General features: G+C 43.3%; 1 protein-coding gene across 2 annotated transcripts in view; it reads right to left on the bottom strand.

The window, feature by feature from the left end:
* ghrhrl (growth hormone releasing hormone receptor, like) overlaps nucleotides 1–21,630 on the bottom strand; it is a 51,427-nt gene that overhangs the window by 2,326 nt on the left and 27,471 nt on the right. Inside the window, exons 7-12 of one of the 2 annotated variants that reach the window (XM_082145665.1) lie at nucleotides 19,938–20,091; nucleotides 18,305–18,365; nucleotides 17,977–18,046; nucleotides 17,812–17,903; nucleotides 9,604–9,733; nucleotides 136–177 (exon numbers count right to left, since the gene is read on the bottom strand). In XM_082145665.1, the coding sequence (XP_082001791.1) occupies nucleotides 136–177; nucleotides 9,604–9,733; nucleotides 17,812–17,903; nucleotides 17,977–18,046; nucleotides 18,305–18,365; nucleotides 19,938–20,091 (549 nt within the window). Of the gene's footprint in view, nucleotides 1–135; nucleotides 178–7,861; nucleotides 9,734–17,811; nucleotides 17,904–17,976; nucleotides 18,047–18,304; nucleotides 18,366–19,937; nucleotides 20,092–21,630 lie in introns of those variants that run through there. The other variant, XM_082145664.1, reaches the window with a different exon arrangement.

A 21,630-nucleotide genomic window follows, 5' to 3' on the forward strand; every position in this document is an offset into this window, starting at 1 on the left:
ATTCAAACACAAAACGGACTTGCATGCACTTTACAGTTTGTAAACGAATAAGGGCTTTCAGCACATTATTTTGAATTTTGGTGCATAATTTGTATGTTTATGGTGTGTGAGGGCTATCAATCAATAATCACTCACCTCCTGGTTCAGGAAACAGTAGAGAACCGCCACAATAAGACCCTTACGAAAATCAATGAAAAAGAGAAAGTCAGTGCAAATTGCAGAAAATGTTCCTCAGATCAAACATCCACAAATATTATAAATCCATCTCTCTTCCTCTTCCTTTCATCTTATATTGAGAGCTTTGAGACAAAAATTACATGCTTTTAACACAATTTCTGCAGGCCCATATACTTATGCATGATCATGGATGTATATCTGTGTGTTGTGAGGCAGCCGGATCAAATCTTAATCCATCAGGAGTGTCCATAAGATTAAAATGCAAGACGGTCCAGCGCTAAAGTATTCATCCGCAGTGAGAAATTGACTGGCAATGTGTTCATAAGAGAGTTAATCCAGATATTTCCATAACCTAATGACATCGAACAGCTAACATGTTTTACAAGTGTGACTCTGAATGTAAAGATGATAGAAATCGTTCATGAATTTGCATGCTGTTAATTGTTCCGTAGAATCCAAAAGGGTAAATTCAGAAGAATGCACATACACACTCTTTACTATATAATAACTGTTCATCAAAAACCTCACAACCCTGATCAAACACACCTGAGCAAGCGAATCAATGTCTTAAGGATCACAAGAAACTCACAGCTAGGTGTGTTTGATCAGGGTTGGAGCTAAACTGTGCAGGACAGTGGCCCTCCAGGACCGAGTTTGAGAAACCCTGGTTTAGTCCAATACATGAACAAATGGTTATTTTCAGTGAATCAAAAACACAACGTTAAACTGTTTAGCACGATTCACCAACGAATGACAGGTTTTTTGTTTTGTTTTTGTGAATCAAAAACATGCAGCGCTAACTGAAATTCATGAACAAATGACTCTTTTCAAATGGTTCTTTTTAGTGAATCAAAAACATACAGAGCAACCAGTGTAGTCTGATTCACAAACAATTGACTCTCTTAATTAAACTGGTTGTTTTTAGTGAATCAAAGACGTATAACACAACAAATGAAATCCGATTCATAAAAGAATGACTCTTTTAAGCCAGTTTTTAAAAAATAAATCAAAAACATACAGCACAAACATGTAACGATGATAGAAATCGTTCATGAATTTGCATGCTGTTAATTGTTCCGTAGAATCCAAAAGGGTAAATTCAGAAGAATGCACATACATACTCTTTACTATATAATAACTGTTCATCAAAAACCTCACAACCCTGATCAAACACACCTGAGCAAGCGAATCAATGTCTTAAGGATCACAAGAAACTCACAGCTAGGTGTGTTTGATCAGGGTTGGAGCTAAACTGTGCAGGACAGTGGCCCTCCAGGACCGACAGGACCCCTCCTTGAACTGCCACCTTATCGTGGTGGAGGGGTTTGAGTACCCGAACGACCCTAGGAGCTATGTTGTCTGGGGTTATATGCCCCTGGTAGGGTCTCCCAAGGCAAACAGGTCCTAGGTGACGGGTCAGACTAAGAGCGGTTCAAAAACCCTTATGATGCCGACAAATTCGAGGACCGTGACGTCGCCCGGCATGGCGCAGCCGGGGCCCCACCCTGGAGCCAGGCCCGGGGTTGGGGCTCGTATGCGAGCGCCTGGTGGTCGGGCCTCCCCCCATGGGGTCCGGCCGGGCTCAGCCCGAAGGAGCGACGTGGGGCCACCCTCCCGTGGACCCACCACCTGCAGGAGGGACCGTAAGGGGCCAGTGCAAAGTGGATCGGGCGGCAGTCGAAGGCGGGGGCCTAGACAACCCGATCCCTGGACGCGGAATCTAGCTCTAGGGACATGGAACGTCACCTCTCTGGCGGGGAAGGAGCCTGAGATTGTGCGTGAGGTTCAGAGATTCCGACTAGAGATAGTTGGGATCACCTCTACGCACGGCTTGGGCTCTGGAACCACACTCCTCGAGAGAGGATGGACTCTTCACCACTCTGGAGTTGCCCATGGTGAGAGGCGGCGGGCTGGTGTGGGTTTGCTTATAGCCCCCCAGCTCAGCCGCCATGTGTTGGAGTTCACCCCGGTGAACGAGAGGGTCGCTTCCCTGCGCCTTCGGGTCGGGGATAGGTCTCTCACTGTCGTTTGTGCCTACGGGCCAAACGGCAGTGCAGAGTACCCGGCCTTCTTGGAGTCTCTGGGAGGGGTGCTGGAAAGTGTTCCGACTGGAGACTCCGTCGTTCTACTGGGGGACTTCAACGCCCACGTGGGCAGCGACAGTGACACCTGGAGGGGCGTGATTGGGAGGAACGGCCCCCCTGATCTGAACCCGAGTGGTGTTCTGTTATTGGACTTCTGTGCTAGTTACAGCTTGTCCATAACAAACACCATGTTCAAGCATAAGGGTGTCCATCAGTGCACATGGCACCAGGACACCCTAGGCCGGAAGTCAATGATCGACTTTGTGGTTGTTTCATCTGACCTCCGGCCGTATGTCTTGGACACTCGGGTGAAGAGAGGGGCGGAGCTGTCAACTGATCACCACCTGGTGGTGAGTTGGATCCGATGGCGGGGGAGGAAGCTGGACAGACTCGGCAGACCCAAACATACTGTGAGGGTCTGTTGGGAACATTTGGCCGAATCCCCTGTCAGAGAGATCTTCAACTCCCACCTCCGACAGAGCTTCGACCAGATCCCGAGGGAGTCTGGAGATATTGAGTCCGAGTGGACCATGTTCTCCACCTCCATTGTCAACGCGGCCACTCTGAGCAGTGGCCGTAAGGTCTCCGGTGCCTGTCGAGGTGGCAATCCCCGAACCCGGTGGTGGACACCGGAAGTAAGGGATGCCGTCAAGCTGAAGGAGGAGTCCTATCGGGCCTGGCTGGCTTGTGGGACTCCTGAGGCAGCTGACGGGTACCGACGGGCCAAGCGGACTGCAGCCCGGGTGGTTGGGGAGGCAAAAACTCGGGCCTGGGAGGAGTTCGGTGAGGCCATGGAGAAGGACTATCGGTCGGCCTCGAAGAGATTCTGGCAAACCGTCCGGCGCCTCAGGAGGGGGAAGCAGTGCCCTACCAACGCTGTTTACAGTGGAGGTGGGCAGCTGTTGACCTCGACTGGGGATATCACCGGACGGTGGAAGGAATACTTCGAGGATCTCCTCAATCCCGCCATCACGTCTTCCATTGAGGAAGCAGAGGCTGAGGACTCGGAGTGGGACTCGTCCATCACCCAAGCTGAAGTCACCGAGGTAGTCAAGAAACTCCTCGGTGGCAAGGCACCGGGGGTGGATGAGAACCGCCCTGAGTACCTCAAGTCTCTGGATGTTGTGGGGCTGTCTTGGCTGACACGCCTCTGCAGCATCGCGTGGCGGTTGGGGACAGTACCTTTGGACTGGCAGACCGGGGTGGTGGTCCCTCTTTTTAAGAAGGGGGACCGGAGGGTGTGCTCCAACTATAGGGGGATCACACTTCTCAGCCTCCCCGGGAAAGTCTATTCCAGGGTACTGGAGAGGAGAATCCGGCCGATAGTAGAACCTCGGATTCAGGAGGAACAGTGTGGTTTTCGTCCTGGTCGTGGAACACTGGACCAGCTCTATACCCTCTACAGGGTGCTGGAGGGTTCATGGGAGTTTGCCCAACCAATCCACATGTGCTTTGTGGATTTGGACAAGGCATTCGACTGTGTCCCTCGCGGTATCTTGTGGAGGGTGCTCTGGGAGTAAGGGGTTCGGGGCCCTTTGCTAAGGGCTACCCGGTCCCTGTACGACTGGAGCAGGAGCTTGGTTCGCATTGCCGGCAGTAAGTCAGACTTGTTCCCGGTGCATGTTGGACTCCGGCAGGGCTGCCCTTTGTCGCCGGTTCTGTTCATAACTTTTATGGACAGAATTTCTAGGCGCAGCCAGGGGCCGGAGGGGGTCAGGTTTGGGGACCACACAATTTCATCTCTGCTCTTTGCGGATGATGTTGTCGTGTTGGCCCCATCAGACCAGGACCTTCAGCATGCACTGGGACGGTTTGCAGCCGAGTGTGAAGCGGCTGGGATGAGAATCAGCACCTCCAAATCCGAGGCCATGGTTCTCAGTCGGAAAAGGGTGGTTTGCCCGCTTCAGGTTGGTGGAGAGTTCCTGCCTCAAGTGGAGGAGTTCATGTATCTTGGGGTCTTGTTCACGAGTGAGGGAAGGATGGAACGGGAGATTGACAGACGGATCGGTGCAGCTTCTGCAGTAATGCGGTCGCTGTACCGGTCTGTCGTGGTGAAGAAGGAGCTGAGCCGTAAGGCGAAGCTCTCGATTTACCGGTCAATCTACGTTCCTACTCTCACCTATGGTCATGAGCTGTGGGTTATGACCGAAAGGACAAGATCCCGGATACAGGCGGCCGAAATGAGCTTTCTCCGCAGGGTGGCTGGGCGATCCCTTAGAGATAGGGTGAGAAGCTCAGTCACTCGGGAGGAGCTCAGAGTAGAGCCGCTGCTCCTCCACATCGAGAGGGGCCAGCTGAGGTGGCTCGGGCATCTTTTCCGGATGCCTCCTGGACGCCTTCCCGGGAAGGTGTTCCGGGCATGTCCCACCGGGAGGAGACCCCGGGGAAGACCTAGGACACGCTGGAGGGACTATGTCTCCCGGCTGGCCTGGGAACGCCTCGGTGTCCCCCCGGAAGAGCTGGAGGAAGTGTCTAGGGAGAGGGAAGTCTGGGCATCCCTGCTTAGACTGCTGCCCCCGCGACCCGGCCCCGGATAAGCGGAAGAAGATGGATGGATGGATGGACAGCACAAACAATGTTGTATATGATTCAGAAACTAAAAGTCTATGACTTACAAACTTTCTATACTATTTTATGGTAGTTTTGAATAGTTTATAATTTTACAGGTTGATATAATCAGTGTTTTACATAAGAAATCAGGTTACACTTTTATTTGAAGGTTTCTTTGTTACACTGTAATTATACATTTTAGTAGTAATTCTTTAGTAACTAGGCTACATGTTCTTCCTATAGGGTTAGGATTAGGGTTTGGTTTGGTTTAGGGTTAGTTGCATTTAATTATGCATAATTTTATAGCTATTACTATAGTAACTACATGTAACATATGACACTAAAAAAAGTGTTACCGAAATTAAATTGAATGATGTAGGACATTTCAGCTTTTGGTTGTGTTGATTCCTTAAATAAATAGAAATCAAACTGCATAGTTTCGCCTCTGTTGTTAATTTTTTTTATATAAATATTTTTGTAATGTATCAAGTACCAAGGTTTCCTTTATCAATTACAGCATTGCCTGATATAAATATTTCATATAAAAGTATAAAACACATTATAAAAGATAATAAATTATTATAAATGAAATTGAGATGTATCCATCTGAAATAGCTGAATAAATAAGCTTTCTATTGATGTATGGTTTGTTAGGATAGGACAATATTTGGTCGAGATACAACTATTGACAATCTGGAATCTGAGGGTGCAAAAAATCGAAACATTGAGAAAATCTCCTTTAAAGTTGTCCATTTATGTTCTCGATTGTGCTGCATTCACTCACAAAAATAAATGTTTTATATATTTATGGTAGGAAATTTACAAAATATCTTCATGGAACATGATCTTTACTTAATATCTTAATGATTTTTGGTATAAAAGAAAAATCGATAATTTTGACCCATACAATGTATTGTTGGCTATTGCCACATATACCCGTGCGACTTGTGACTGGTTTTGTGATCCAGGGTCACATATAGAGAGAGAACCCTAAAATAGATGTCTTGAGATATCAAACCTGTCACTGATACAGCCATAGGCTCTGTAAACAGCAATCTGAAAACCGCCCGCACGATTCAATCATTTTCACATTCGGTTGAGCTGACATGTCTGACTAGTCAAGACAAAGAAAGAACACAGTCTTACTTCAATGTTAGCCTTCAAAGAAAGTAATTAGCACTAAAAATCGCACATCACGGACATCATATTATGACTTAAATAAACTTTTACAAGAGGGTTAAAGCCTTCCTCAAACTCCTGCATGGAATTAATCTTCAAAATTAGTTATCGGCCCTTCAAGAAACTCAATTAGCGTTCCGGCTAACTAAGTAATATCTCTAAAACCCCAATGTCCATCTTCTGTCTCAACAGATCGAAGGTGAGTATGAGGTCTGCTCTGAGGTGGTGTTGATCAGAGCTCATCGACTGATCCTAGGGGAGCATTTCTAAAGACTGGAATACAACACAAGACTTCGGGAACAGATTTTAAAACGTACACTTGCCGACTTGTAAGTGGTCATAGAGAAAAAGAGGGCATCAAATCCCAGTCCCAGACTAAAATGCATGTTTGAGTTGTTTTAACTGAAAGTAACTTGCACTGACATATCTTAAATAGTGTCAGAGACATTCATTTGTCTCAAGATGCACACCAGTAATGTTTTTTTCTTCTAAGGAACGTTTATAAAATCTATACTTCAATGTCCTAAGTCTAATCCTGGCTTAATCTAAACCCTGTCTGTGATACCGGGCCTAAATGTCTAAAGGATCAGACACTAGGCTTAAAGGGCAATGTTTTTCACGAAAACTTTTTGTTATACTGGTTGAAACTCTTCACATCCTGATCAATGATAGAGGTGGTCAAAATATTAATAAATGTACATATATCTTCAGTGGCAGTCTCAGGACCAAACAATGTTCGTCCAATTATTGCATTCAATCCGAAGTGGTTTAAAAAAAGAGTCATTTGCTTCTGAATCAGACTATACGGTTTGCTCTGCATGTTTTTGATTCAATAAAAAGAACTGGTTTAGAAGAATCATTTGTTCATGAATCAGATTATGCTGGCTGCGTTTGAAAACTTAGCCGGCCGACTTGTTGCTTCGCTGCCTTATCAGGCAGTGACATTTTGTAGGCAGAGTCTGCACACGAAGGTTCCTCACGAAACTAATTTCGGACAGACAAAACAACGGTTTAATGATCTACAGCAAAACAGAGCAAGCTTCGGTGAATACGCACTTTCTCGCTAGAAATGACATTAGAAGTGAAAAATGTCGGTCAAAAATGTACATTTACACACAAACTGACCACCAATCGCACTTTTCAGTTCTTTATTTTTTAGCTCAACTGTCACAGAATGGAAAGCACAGGATTGTGGGATATCAAAGGCAGCGAAGGATACATCAAAGCTGCCTTCAAAAATCAATAAGATGAAGATATCTCAGGAATGTGAAGGCAACATTGGATTCGCATGTGCTTTGATGCCTTCTGGAATGCAGCCTCCGAAGGCAGCATTGTTAAGCTTTCGAACGCTGTTTGCGTTTTCTGTTTTTGATTCATTAAAAAGATTTACAAGAATCAATTGTTGGTTAATCAGACTTGCGCTGCATACTTTTGATTCACTAAAAAGAACCGCTTCAAACGAGTCATTCGTTCGTTAATTGAACTTTACTGTTTGGTATGCTTTTGTTTCGCTAATGAAAACAATAGCCTATGGGCCCTATCTTGCACCCAGCGCAATTGACTTTGTACACCGACGCATGTATCATTCCTATTTTGCACCCGATGCACAGAGGACTTTTCCCTCCACAGATGCACGTCGGTAAATTAGGGAATGAACTTGCTCGGGGGCGGTTCAGCGAAAAGAGGAGGCGTGTTCCGGCGCAAACATGCCCTGATGCTATTTTGCAGTTGCAGAAAACAATTCCGCCACTGACCAGGAAAAACCTAGTCTAAAGTCAGAGGCTATTTTAAGGGCGCATGCTTGGCTATAATGTAGCGTGCACAACGTGCATACACTTTGCTTCTCTCATCTACACACAGATGCAGCAGTTGCCATTTTTGCAAACCATACATAATTTCAAGGAAAAATATTTCACATGAGGGAAATCGTTGTGGTGTCCATGAAAATGTGAAAAAATAGGCATAAATCTATCTTACACATTTACCAAAATTATTATACGCCTGTTTAACCGAAGCTTATTTGGGTGGGTTTCTACATCCCCATACAATGGCACTTCTCTGTCTTTTACGGCCCTGACTCGGCTGTGAACCGCTCCTGGCGTGCTCCTGGCAAATCCGCCGTTATAATTGCAATCCGCCATGGAACAAGCGCGTCTGCTCTTAAAGGGACTGTGAGATGACGCTCTGATTGGTTTATTTCACGTTACGCCCAAACCACACCTATGAGTAATGTAGCTACTTCAGACCAACCCATTTTAGATGTGCGTCGGGCGCAAGAGTCATTTATCCCGCCGGTATAATAGCAACAGCGCCCGAGACCCGCCCACAAAGTTACTTGCGTTTCGCGTTTGATACTTGCGTTTCAGATCGTTAAAATAGGGCCCTATCTGTTCTAATGTGTTCTGTTTGATATGATCAGACCAGATAGAATCATAACAGTTTGAAGCTTAAAAGAAAAAAGAAAAATATCAGAGCCTGTGCCCATCTTACACAACATGACTTTCTGAAAATCTGGGTGCGTCTCAATCAGCTCCCTAGCTCGCGAATCAGTATGTGGTGTACATTAATTCAGGCACTGGTACCTGTGCCTCAGGCACTCCAGGCAACTTCAAGACCTGGCTCACTACACACTGAGACACTGATGACTCTATTTCCGGCGATGTGACAATGTTCTCATTGTACAACATCACTACTGGTACAGTATTTATGAACAACAGCAGAACTGATATCTTTCTGACATTATTTTTAATGTTACTTGTTACTATACGTGCAACCTTTCAGCCGTACATAAATGATAAATGTTAGCTATATTATGTGCATTACCCATCTAACGATGTATGTTTAAGGTTAAATATAATTAAATAATAGTTTGTATTTTTAAAAACATCTATCGCGTGTCGTAATGTGTAGTGAGCTGGCTCACATGATTTAAGTTTCAAGCTTCAGAACTTCCATTAAAGTCCCCCTGTAGTCAATAATTGTCTCCCTTAAAACTCATCTTTGATCACCAAACGACATATTTAAACGTTTTATCCTCGAAAAAAAATTCTTCATGCCCTAAAATTGCTTGAATGTAACTCGACACCCTTGCCTCATTTAGTATACGCGGTTCTATGAATATGCAAATGAGCCCCGCCTCCACTCACTCGCAGCAGCTCAGAGATCCACACGTTGATGATCACACGTTGATCTGATTGGTTACAAGGTAGTTTGTGACGTCAGAAACACCAGCGATTTCAAACCGTCTTTTTGAGACCGTCTTTTTGGTTCACTGCAGTTTTAAGGAGAAAATACTCAGCAATGGTGTTCTCAGCAAACGTTTCAGTGCCCTAGAAGGATTTTGCGATTGAGACAGCCCTTAAAATGGCCGAGTCCTTGATCAGTGCCCTGACTAATGAACTAGGGACGCATCCTCTGTCAACTCTGACTACTGAAAATCTGCATCTATTGACAACTAACGTTAGCGTCGATGCGTCCAGACTAAAATCGGGGCGAAAATCTGAGCAAAAATCGAGTAGCCTATTCCAGCCTTAGTAAGTCTTAGTTCAGTAGTTTTACACTCCCGCTGAGGTTTGGGTTTAAGCTGTGTTGTGCTGATAGCGGGCTGGATAACCTGGAAGGAGCCCAGACACAGCTCGATGCAAAGCCGCAGGCTCACGCTGAAGTAGTCTGGGAGAAAGCTGAAGACCATGTAATGAGTGCCGAAGAGAGGGATGAGGAGGAGGGTGGACTTGGTCAGTCGCCTGAGGGAAGGAGAGATAAAGCATGGAGAGGAGGAAGGGTAAAAGGTTATTGGGTAGAGCTGGGTGCTTCCAGAAAGCATCATTATAAAAGAAACATGAAAGTAATCTGTATGTCTTGTAGGCTATATTTTGAGACCCATAGGAGAGATTTGTGTGAAAGAAATCTATAGCATGTCACTTTAGGTCATGATATATATGAGAGAAACCATGTCGTTTTGGTATCAATGATGCATGGATGAAGAATAAGGTGTGTTTGTAGCATTTCATTTTCATTGTTTCTAAAAAATAAACAACAATAGCATACTGGTGGTGAGAAAATAATGACAACATTTTTATTTTAGGGTGAACTATTCCTTTAATATTCACAGGTTTCCTCTGCATATGCACACTGATGTGAATATTGAAGTGCATTATAAATCGTGTTAGAAATGTATTTATAGCTCTTGTTTGTATTGTTCTTCATTTGTAAATCTGATAAAAGCATTTGCCTAATAAATATACATGAATGAAAACATGTGCAAACAGTGCAATGATTATAATTGCTCTGCTAATTTATAAAACACAAATGTAAAATGTATTATTTACAGAAGAATTAAACCATCATTCTGAGCTTAAAGGGACAGTTCACCCAAAAATAAAAATATACTCTTTCATGAAATACAAAAGTGTCACGACCGCCAAGGTAATAAGCACAGGATCCAAAGTGCAGCAAAGTGAGGTGTTTAATATCAAAAGGGTAATCCAAAAAGCGAAATCCAAAACAGGCAAAGGTCAGAATCCAGGTAGGCAAATAACAAAAACAAGAAACAGACAAGGCAGGACAAGGCAGGGCAAAACTCAGGCAACAGACGCGGTGTAACGTTAAACATTGATTCACAAAGAACACAAGACAAACAGGGCTTATATACATGAATGACAAGGGGATAACAAGAGACAGCTGGTGATACAAAATACAGACACCTGGGTGCAAATCACAGACAGAATTGTGGGAGATGAAGTTCCTAGTGCAAGACACCGTGGGGGTAAGGAGGACATCTAGTGGGTACCCGGGGAAACACAACCAGACACTGTGACATGACCCCCTCTCTACGGAGTGGCTCCCAGACACTCCAAGACGGAACACAGAACAAACCAAGAGATCAGGAGGGAGGTAACACGGTGGAGGATCCAGGGGAGGGACGGGGGACCAGGTCCATGCAGGGGAACAAACACGGGGGAACTAGGATAAGACAGGGGCCAGGGAAACATGGACAATAGGATGGGGAAACAGGGGAAAACCAAAAGTCTCTCAGGTGGCCGGGGCCAAGCGAACAATCCATCGGGTGGTCGGGGCAAAGCGAACAGTCCATTGGGCGGCCACGGCGGTGAAGACCCCTCGGGCGGCCAGGGCGGTGAAGACCCCTCGGGCGGCCAGGGCGGAGAAGACCCCTCGGGCGGCCAGGGCGGAGAAGACCCCTCGGGCGGCCAGGGCGGAGAAGACCCCTCGGGCGGCCAGGGCGGAGAAGACCCCTCGGGCGGCCAGGGCGGAGAAGACCCCCCGGGCGGCCAGGGCGGAGAAGACCCCCCGGGCGGCCAGGGCGGAGAAGACCCCCCGGGCGGCCAGGGCGGAGAAGACCCCTCGGGCGGCCAGGGCGGAGAAGACCCCTCGGGCGGCCAGGGCGGAGAAGACCCCTCGGGCGGCCAGGGCGGACACTTTCCCCCGGGCGGCCAGGGTGGAGACTTTCCCTCGGGCGGCCAGAGCGGAGACTTTCCCTCGGGCGGCCAGAGCGGAGACGACCCCTCGGGCGGCCACGGCGGAGACGACCCCTCGGACGGTGGAACTGGCACCACCGGCTCAAGCACTGGAACTGGCACCACCGGAACTGGCACTGGAACTGGCACCAACAGCTCAGGCACTGGAACTGGCACCAACGGCTCAGGCACTGGAACTGGAACAGACTCCACCGGCTCAGGAACTGGAACTGGCACCAACGGCTCAGGCACTGGAACTGGAACAGACTCCACCGGCTCAGGAACTGGAACAGACACCACCGGCTCGGGCACTGGAACCGGCACCACCGGCTCGGGCACTGGAACTGGCACCACCGGCTCAGGCACCGGAACTGGCACCACCGGAAATGGCACTGGAACTGGCACCACCGACTCAGGCACCGGAACTGGCACCACCGACTCAGGCACCGGAACTGGCACCACCGACTCAGGCACTGGAACTGGCACCACCGACTCAGGCACTGGAACTGGCACCACCGACTCAGGCACCATCGGCTCGGGCACTGGAACTGGCACCACCGGCTCGGGCACTGGAACTGGCACCACCGGCTCGGGCACTGGAACTGGCACCACCGGCTCAGGCACTGGAACTGGCACCACCGGCTCAGGCACTGGAACTGGCACCACCGGCTCAGGCACTGGAACTGGCACCACCGACTCAGGCACTGGAACTGGCACCACCGACTCAGGCACCATCGGCTCGGGCACTGGCCGTACGGCCATCTTGTCCATGGACACCGGCTCGGTAAACGTGACGGGAACACTTTCGGCGGCGGCCATCTTGTCCGAAGACACCGGCTCAGCAGACGTGACGTGAACAGTCTCTGGCTGGGCAGACGTGACGTGAACAGTCTCTGGCTGGGCAGACGTGACGTGAACAGTCTCTGGCTGGGCAGACGTGACGTGAACAGTCTCTGGCTGGGCAGACGTGACATGAACCGTCTCTGGCTGGGCAGATGTGACGTGAACAGTCTCTGGCGTGACAGCAGGCTGTACGGGCATCATCTCGGACCCGTGGTCGAGGCCGAGAGGTTTCCTCCTCCTCCGCCGTCTCTGATGGTGAGTGGACGGCTCTGGACTAGGTGGAGCCCGCTGCAGGGGAACCTCTGGATCGATGTGCGGCCAGAACGGGTAATGGAACGGGATCTCCTCCCGCCCACCTCCACCTCCTCTGCGACCTCCGCGGGTACCGCGAAACTTTACCAGGCGGGTCCCCACGAAAGAATGTTCACGGGGGGGAACCTTAACCGACTTGGTTTGCCCGGTGTTCTTGCGCTGTGGCTCAGGGGAGTTGACCGCCATTCTCTCCTCCATAATCGGAGCCCACAGTGCAAAGCATTCAAAAATGCTCATTCTGGGTTCTGGTGCTGATGGTCCTCCTTGTTCCCCTCTGGCAGCGGGGAAATTGCGGCGGGCGCTCATACTGCTTGGATCCTAGAGGGTGAATCAATCTGTCACGACCGCCAAGGTAATAAGCACAGGATCCAAAGTGCAGCAAAGTGAGGTGTTTAATATCAAAAGGGTAATCCAAAAAGCGAAATCCAAAACAGGCAAAGGTCAGAATCCAGGTAGGCAAATAACAAAAACAAGAAACAGACAAGGCAGGACAAGGCAGGGCAAAACTCAGGCAACAGACGCGGTGTAACGTTAAACATTGATTCACAAAGAACACAAGACAAACAGGGCTTATATACATGAATGACAAGGGGATAACAAGAGACAGCTGGTGATACAAAATACAGACACCTGGGTGCAAATCACAGACAGAATTGTGGGAGATGAAGTTCCTAGTGCAAGACACCGTGGGGGTAAGGAGGACATCTAGTGGGTACCCGGGGAAACACAACCAGACACTGTGACAAAAAGAGAAGTTTAGTAGTCCAAGAAAAGTAGTCCATATAACTTGTGCAATATATTAGAAGTTTTCTGAAGCCATACAAGAGCTTTGTGTGAAATTGAAAGTTGATTCACTGAAATATAATGGCATTTTTGAATAGTGATTGAACTATTCAACTTTAACTGTAAATGTAGACGAGGTCCCGCAGTGTGAAACATATTAAAATTTCACTCACGGATCGATGAATCCGTGTTGTTTTACTATGATAGCACCACTGCACACATTGAAATGTGTTTTAATGCAAAACTGTCAAGTATTCTGGCAGAAACGCTTAAAACCACATATTCTGGAGAGCAGAGCTGTCATTCACAGGCTTGTGTGAAATCTGCATATTCAACAGCAGCACACACTCATATATGGCAAAACAGACAGAGTCTCTTCATGATAACAGCATTAACAGGACACACATACACACACACACACACACACACACACACACACACACTTCTCTCCAGATAATCAGGTCAGTGCTCTTAAACATGCATGAGTAGAAATTTCGTGGAAATTACCCTGATACGTGGATATAAAAACAGCAGAATTTTGATTATGTTGCTTGGCAACAGCCTGCATTTTGGCCAATTAACTATATGACTTGACAAAATAATTGTTTGTGATTACTGTTAATGTTTCAATTGATTTACCATTATCATATACCATGGTACTTCAAAGAACACCACATTAATAAAGGCCCAAAAAACACGTTACTACCATAGTTACATTTCCCAAAAGATGTAGGCCTACCATGTTTCTATTTTATTTTTATTTTAATACTTAAAAACGACCAAAAAGTATAGTATTTTGGACATTGTGAGTTATACGAGGTTGTTAATCGATAGTATTTGCTTTTGTTGAAGCTGTCAGCCCGCATTATTTTAGCTTTTTTTTTATAATCGTGTTTAACAGCGGAACTCCTGGTGAAAAACTACATTACCCATGATGCTGTACAGAAAATTACACCAATCAGAGAGTCGATAAAAGCAACACGCCCCAAAATATCTTGTTAGCTCCGCCCACTCCCATGAAGCACGGCGAATAGCGTAATAGAGCGATCTCTCAACGCTTTCAAAATACTTGATTTTTTTACGTTTTTTGCTAAATATGCGTACATACCACCTCATAGCTGGTTGGCTTTGTTCATGGCTTATAACTTTTTAACAAAGACTTTTTAAAAATCCCTGTGGGAGAAATTAATAGAGAAAAAAATACTTTATACCGTTATACGCCACTTATGGTATTACCATGATAATATAACAACACATTATGGTAATGCCATGTTTTTTTTAGTGAATGCACCATATAGCCTTTTTACACATACCGTGGTATTTATAGGGTACAACACAAGGTATTCAAAATAATACCATGTTATTAAGATGGTCATTTTGTATGTCCAAAATACATGGTAATGAAATTTGGTTGGTAAACAGTCTCTTGTGGGCAGTGTTGTTATTGTGAAATAAAAGTAAAACTATAACTATTAAAACTTGTTTTCATTCATTAAATATAAAGCTGAAATAAAATACAATTAGATGAAAAACTTCATCTAAATGTTTTTTTGAAATGTTGAAGTACTAAAATTACAACTAAAACATACATAATAAAATTATTTAAGAATGTAATTAAAATCAAATAAATTTTAGCACATAACATAATTACTAAAACTTAAACTAAAATGAAATCTGAAAGTTTAAAAATAAAAGGTAACTAAAAAAATATGAATAATATACAAATAATCCCCAAATATATCTGCCTGTGTGTTATCTATTAAAATACCTAAAACTGCAAAAGCTATTGTATTGCGGTGACTGTTCTCATGCTATCTGCCGGTCTCTACAGGGCAAGTACAGTACAGATGCTGTAGAGGCTGAAAGAACAAAGGCATAGCACTTACAATCCCTCAAAGGATCCTAGCAGTGAGGATGATGCCGTTCTGGGAACACGATACTATTTCCTGTCAGCCTGTGAGGTTTATTTCAGCTTTACATCTTTAGTGCTTATCCAAGGATCTCAAAGTCTCGCTCCATGCATTTCATTAGCACATCCCTGGAGTTCACGGGTGTTTACGGGATTTAAAAGAGCGACTTTTGCGAAACATCCGGTCTACTGAGACAGACTCGTCTGGATCATATTTCACTATAGTTTCCTCTACTGCCTATGATATCCCACAATCCTGTGCGTTATTGCTACATAATTTCTAAATAATCTGACCCTTACATTGATTTTCATTGGTCATTCAGTCATATTATATAATATTGATCACTTGAATGCCACCAGTTAATATAGATGTTACCATATGAAGCATAGTTTTAAGATACCTGACAACATTTTTTTTTTTTTTTTTTTTTTTAAGCACAGGTCTGCAGTTGATGGAAAAATAAAGTTGTTAAAAGAAGTAGGTTTCAACTTTCTCTTATGAGAAATAAACACTGTAATTATTAAGTATTTGCTGTTTTCGATCAATAGACAAAAAAAAACAAAAAAAAACAGTAATACTTCACAATAAGGTTGTATAAAGAGGGAACATTTATACAACAAGAGGGATATACTGACATTGGTTAACAAATTATATTTTTGCAGCATTTATTAATCTAGGTTAACATCCAAAAATACTGCTTCATAAGTGATGTGTGTTAACTAAATATACAACTATTAAAAATAAAGTAAATGAGCAGTAATTGAAATAAAGCTGAAATAAAATATCAATATTACATGAAAACTTTCTAAAAAAAAATCTGGAAATGAATAATAGAAATGTTGCCTTGGCAACTGTAAGAATTGAGAAATTGGAAAATGGCGGACAGTCTGGTTGAAGAGCGACCAGACCCTGAGAGGACAAAGGACCTCTCTGGAAATTAACATTTGAACTCCCCCTTGTGCACTATCGAGACGAAAGTCTCACCTCCGAGTCATGCTAATCTACCTTTCATTCCCTCTTTCCTCACCCTCTCTCTCATGCTCAGATCACCTGAATTCACCCAAGAAAATATATAGTTTAATGTGAATGATTATCACCGAGTATTAGACATGTTTAGTATCATTTGAAATGTCTCAGTGCGACTGGTACAAATGTCTCATTTCCAAATAAGTAAAACAAAAGGTAATAAGGTTTTTAAGAGTTTAGGGATAACTGGCACACAAAGGAAGGTGGTCTCCTGGCAAATGGTCTCACACCCCCAAAAGGTGTAAAATCTGAATGCAAATTTCCATTATTAGAAGATGTTTCCATGTGAAAGAGGTTCTGTCTATATAATGGAATTTAGCAAAGGGTTTCGGCGCCTTCTGTACCTCAGATCAGCCCATGATGTTGAAGGACCTCAAAGAATTCAGCATCATGTATTTCCTAATGTCGGGTTCGCATCTCTTCTCTTTAATCCAGAGCTTTTGATATTTTGTATTGATTATCTTTGAATTGATTCTGAAATTGGCATGATACATTTACCTGACATAATAAATTGTTACATTTGATTATTCTAACCGTCTTTGACGTTATTTTTATTAAAGAGTTAAAAAAGAATAGTTAAACATTTGCTCACATTTAATGATGCACAGATATCATTAAAACCTTTTCATTTATGGAGTCAGATGAAACAACGAGAGAATACATATTCAAATGTATTGCATTTAATCAAAAAATACTTTGCCTCGAGAAAAGACAGTAACACGTAGAGACCTTCCGCGCTGGTCGGATGCCGGACTTTGGGCCGATCGAGGGCGAGCTTACAGCAACTAACTGAAATAAATAAGTTTAAGTACTAAAAAAACTGAAATAAAAAAATAAAGCTAAATAGAAATATTTTTTTAATTATATTTTTGTGGAAATGGTGATACTAATTTCAGGATTCTTTGTTGAACAGAAAGTATAATGAACAGCATTTATTTACATTTATTAAAGTATTTATTAAACAGAAATCTGTTGAAAATGTCTTCACTGTCACTTTTGATCAATTTAATGCATCCTTGATGAATAAAAGTATTAATTTCTCTCTCTTTTTCAAATGTTTGAATGGTATCATTGTTCCCAGAAAAATATTGAGCAGCACAACTGTTTATAACATTGATAATAGCCAGAAGTGTTTTTTTTAATAATACCAAATGCATTTACTAAAGTTGTTGTATAGATCCTTGTAAATTGTTAAGCTTATTGTAAAGCTCTCACTGATATCAATCCCACAATCCCCCACGCAAACCTGCCGTTCATCTCCCATAGAGAATGAATTGAAAACACCCACTCATCTCTCCACACATGCAGCTAGTGTCCCTTCAGTGTGTGTGTGTGTGTGTGTGTGTGTGTGTGTGTGTGTGTGTGTGTGTGTGTGTGTGTGTGTGTGTGTGTGTGTGTGTGTGTGTGTGTGTGTGTGTGTGTGTGTGTGTGTGTGTGTGTGTGTGTGTGTGTTCTGTAACAGTCGGCATGTACCTGTACTGAGACGAATTGTTGAACTGGATCAAGCGAGGGTTCAGTTTCTGCACCAGAATCCTGATAATGTTCATGAAGAGAAGGAAGTTCACCTGGTTGGGCAAGAAACAGACATGAAAACAACTGTGTGTGAGTCCATTCATTCATCCTCATGCATTATCTTACCCCAATTGATACTACAATGGGACCTTTGATGATCCACCAATAAGGAGAATCTTCATTTATGTCCCAGCACCTGAAAAAAAAAATAGATTGACAACTTCAATGTCTTAACCAGGAAAGATGCAATGAAGCAAATGATAAAAGCCATTGCTTTGTAATATATAGAAGTATAGATATAAATATGAAGAGTGTTGCACGGGTGGCCATCTCGGGTGACTAGCTGCTGATCGAAAAGCTTCGACGCGATGAGATTGAGTCTTAAAGTGAAGGGGCTTGTTCAAATCCCTCACGAGAACCACTACTTAAAGGTAGAAAACAAACGTGCAATTACTCTGTGTCCTCAAAATACACTCTGGAGCAGATCCAGAGGACGATGGAGACCAGAGGAACACCTGCGAGAAAAGACGAAAGAGAGACATAAAGATTATGGTGTTGGTAAAATGTAATCTTACAGAGTGTTCAATGCAGCGCTGTAAAAAAGCATGTAAAAAAGCATATTTAAATAGAGAATTTCTCTGGATTTAAACATTGTTGGAAACATTTGAGATCATATACACAAGTGAACTCAATATACAACACTGTGCATATATAACATATACACTGTGCTAATGGTTTTGGGATATTTGAATGCAAAATGTTTCCATATTGTGCCGTCAAATGAAGATTCAGAGCTACTGTGCAATATTAAGTGCCTTTTAGTTAAATTACCAAAAGTTGGCGTAATCCCAAAATTGATAATTTAAGCAATTATGAAAATGTTTATGGAAATTAGACAACATTCATGAAGTATTAAACATATTTGCACAAGAAAAAGGCCATTTTCAAGAGCTCTCCATATTTCTAAAACAGAAAATTAGCAGATCTCCTAAATATCATCATTTAACTTTCCTAATGTGATGCAATACAGGATATTAAATGAGAGAGAGATAAAAAGTTGGACTGGACTTGATTTAATATCATTCGCAATCGCATATCATCATTCGCAATAAGACCAGGAACGTGTATAAGAACGAGAACATGGATTTGTACGTGTAGTTATATTCACTCTATATGCATTTCACATGTTTCTACAATGTCATTTAAACTGTTTGTTCATTCAATTGTCTGCTGAGATCGAAGACGACGGAGGTGCCAATCACGAGAGTTGTTCTGACACTTCTCTGCCCTCCCAGGGTCCCACACACCAGAGGAGAGCGAGACAGACAGAATATAAATGGAAATTGAGAAATAGAACAACAGAAGGATCATGCTGTACTTCACTGATTGGAGCCGCTGAGAATATAATGGCTGCTAACATGAGAAAAATAATAGACTACCATAAATGATGATAGATCAGAGTAAGTGGCCAAGAAATAAGGATCATAATGTACTGTTGGTCATTACTGCAAAAAAATTGAAAAAAGTTAAACTGTATTCTTTCTTCTGTGGAACAAAAAAAGATATTCTGAGGCAAAAAAAAAAAAAAACGGACATTGACTTTCATTGTATACGGGGTGTGTGGGGGGGGGGTAAATTTTTCAAAATATATTCTTTTGAACTCTTTGAACTCTTTTCCACCGATGAAAGACAGACATTCTTCCTAAACGCTTTGAAGCGTCAAGAGCTTTGGGTGAATGGACTTTCAATGGAGCGACAGAATTGATTGGAAATTAATTACATTGGAATTTCATTAGAAATATCTTCTCTTATCTATCATTTGTGTTCTGAAAATGAATGAAAGTCTTACAGGTTTGGAATGACATGAAGCTGTGCAAATGATGTCAGAATTTTTCATTTTTGGGTTAACTATGAATTACTTCATATTAAAGTGTTAAAACAATATCTAGAGACAAACCTAACCTAATTTCTCCGTTTCCCTTCTGTTCCTTTAATAACTCACATAGTCAACACTATAAGATACAACTCATCTGCGACAGCCAGAAGGAGTGTGTGAGAGGACAGGGACAGAGATATGAGAGTCTCACCCCAGCCCAGCAGAGCGAAACTCCACAGACAGCGGCGGCTGCGCGGGAAAGCAGAGACCAGTAGTGAGTTCAGATACACGGCTTCAACCAGCAGCCAGAAGAAATTAGTCAAGACGCAAAAATGACAAAACACCACGGACGCCTTACAGGCCGCCTGCAGAGAGAGAGAGAGAGGACAACGAGAGAGAGACAGTCTGAGAATGATCAAAAGGGCATGACGGCAAAAAACTGGAGAGGAAGGAGATAAGCAGAGGGAGAAAGTATGAACTCAGCAGGAAATAGAGGAAGATGAGTATTTCTAATTTAAAGAAAAATTAATGCAGCTGTGGAGGACTCTGGAAGAAATCAAGGAATTTCCATGAATAAAGTACAAAACAGGGTCTAAAACTCTTATAAAACTTTAAATTATTACATCGTTCTTTTTAGCATAAAAGGTGCTACAGTAAGAAGGGGCCAGTAAGATTTTTTATTGGACAATAGAATGTGTTTATTCAATAAGGATGCATTCAATTGGCCAAAAGTGAGAGTAAAGACATTAAAGGGATGGTTCGGAGTAAAATCAACCTAGGGTCCTCTGCACCATGACCTCGAGCCAAACACCCCCCCAGAAGCCTTTTTCCCCTTGGTCGAACATTATTAAAGTTAGAGCTTATTTAGAGATATCAGCCGGATGGTTTAGTGCAGGCGCTAATGGATCCAAATTTGTATCTCGTAAATTACCCCACTAATAATGCCCAGAATGATACCAAACTTCTACAGTAGTACAAATAGGTTCTGTACTCATAAAACGAGGCATTGGAAAGTTTGTAAGTACATCAGAAGTTTATTTATATAACACTTGCCTGATGACTAATGCTACCGCTAACCCGGATGTCGACGTCACTTCAGTGAGTTGAGAAAAGCACGTAAAAGTCCTGGCAGAAAGCGATGCATAAGGATGTAGTGTAACGACAAATTATTATTTTTTCCAAAGTGTTTACAACTTAGTGTTAACTAATAATTGTTGCAAACTGGTACTACCAACAAAATATCAGTGCATTCCGAACTAATGACTCCTTTGAACCGATTCATTTTAATGAATGGTTAAAACAACTGATCTTTCCGACAGTGAACTCAGGAGACGTCTGAATCGGTGTATAACTAATCAGTAACACTTTACAATAAGGTTCTATTTATTACATAAATTACATAAAAAGTACAGTTCGCTAACTCAAGCTTTAAAATAAATAAAACCACTTGTTTTTTTGAAAAAGCATATAACTACATTTTTCCACACAGTGCTATCAAGAAGAATCGTTAAAGAATCGGATCGATAATCAGAATCGTCAGTGGCATTATTATTGATAAAATCTGTGTTATTATTAGTAGTAGTTAAGGTGATTGAGTGCTGTATTTCAGTGTTTTACTTCTTTGTGTATATATATTTTAATAAAGACCCTGTTATTCTCAGTCCTTCATATAGCCCGTGAGTTTTCAGGTCAGAGCAACTGCCCCTCAAAATTCCTGTGCACGTCCCTGCATTCCTGGAACTGGGTGTTGTTACACTACATCCTTATTTATCGCTTTCTGCCAGGACTTTTACGTGCTTTTCCCAACTCAGTGAAGTGACGTCGGTGTCCGGGTTAGCAGTAGCATTAGCCATCAGGCAAGTGTTATTTAAATAAACTCCTGATGTACTTAGAAACTTTCCAAT

This window comes from Leuciscus leuciscus (genome assembly GCF_965113295.1).
Source record: "Leuciscus leuciscus genome assembly, chromosome: 18".
Classification (NCBI taxonomy): domain Eukaryota; kingdom Metazoa; phylum Chordata; class Actinopteri; order Cypriniformes; family Leuciscidae; genus Leuciscus; species Leuciscus leuciscus.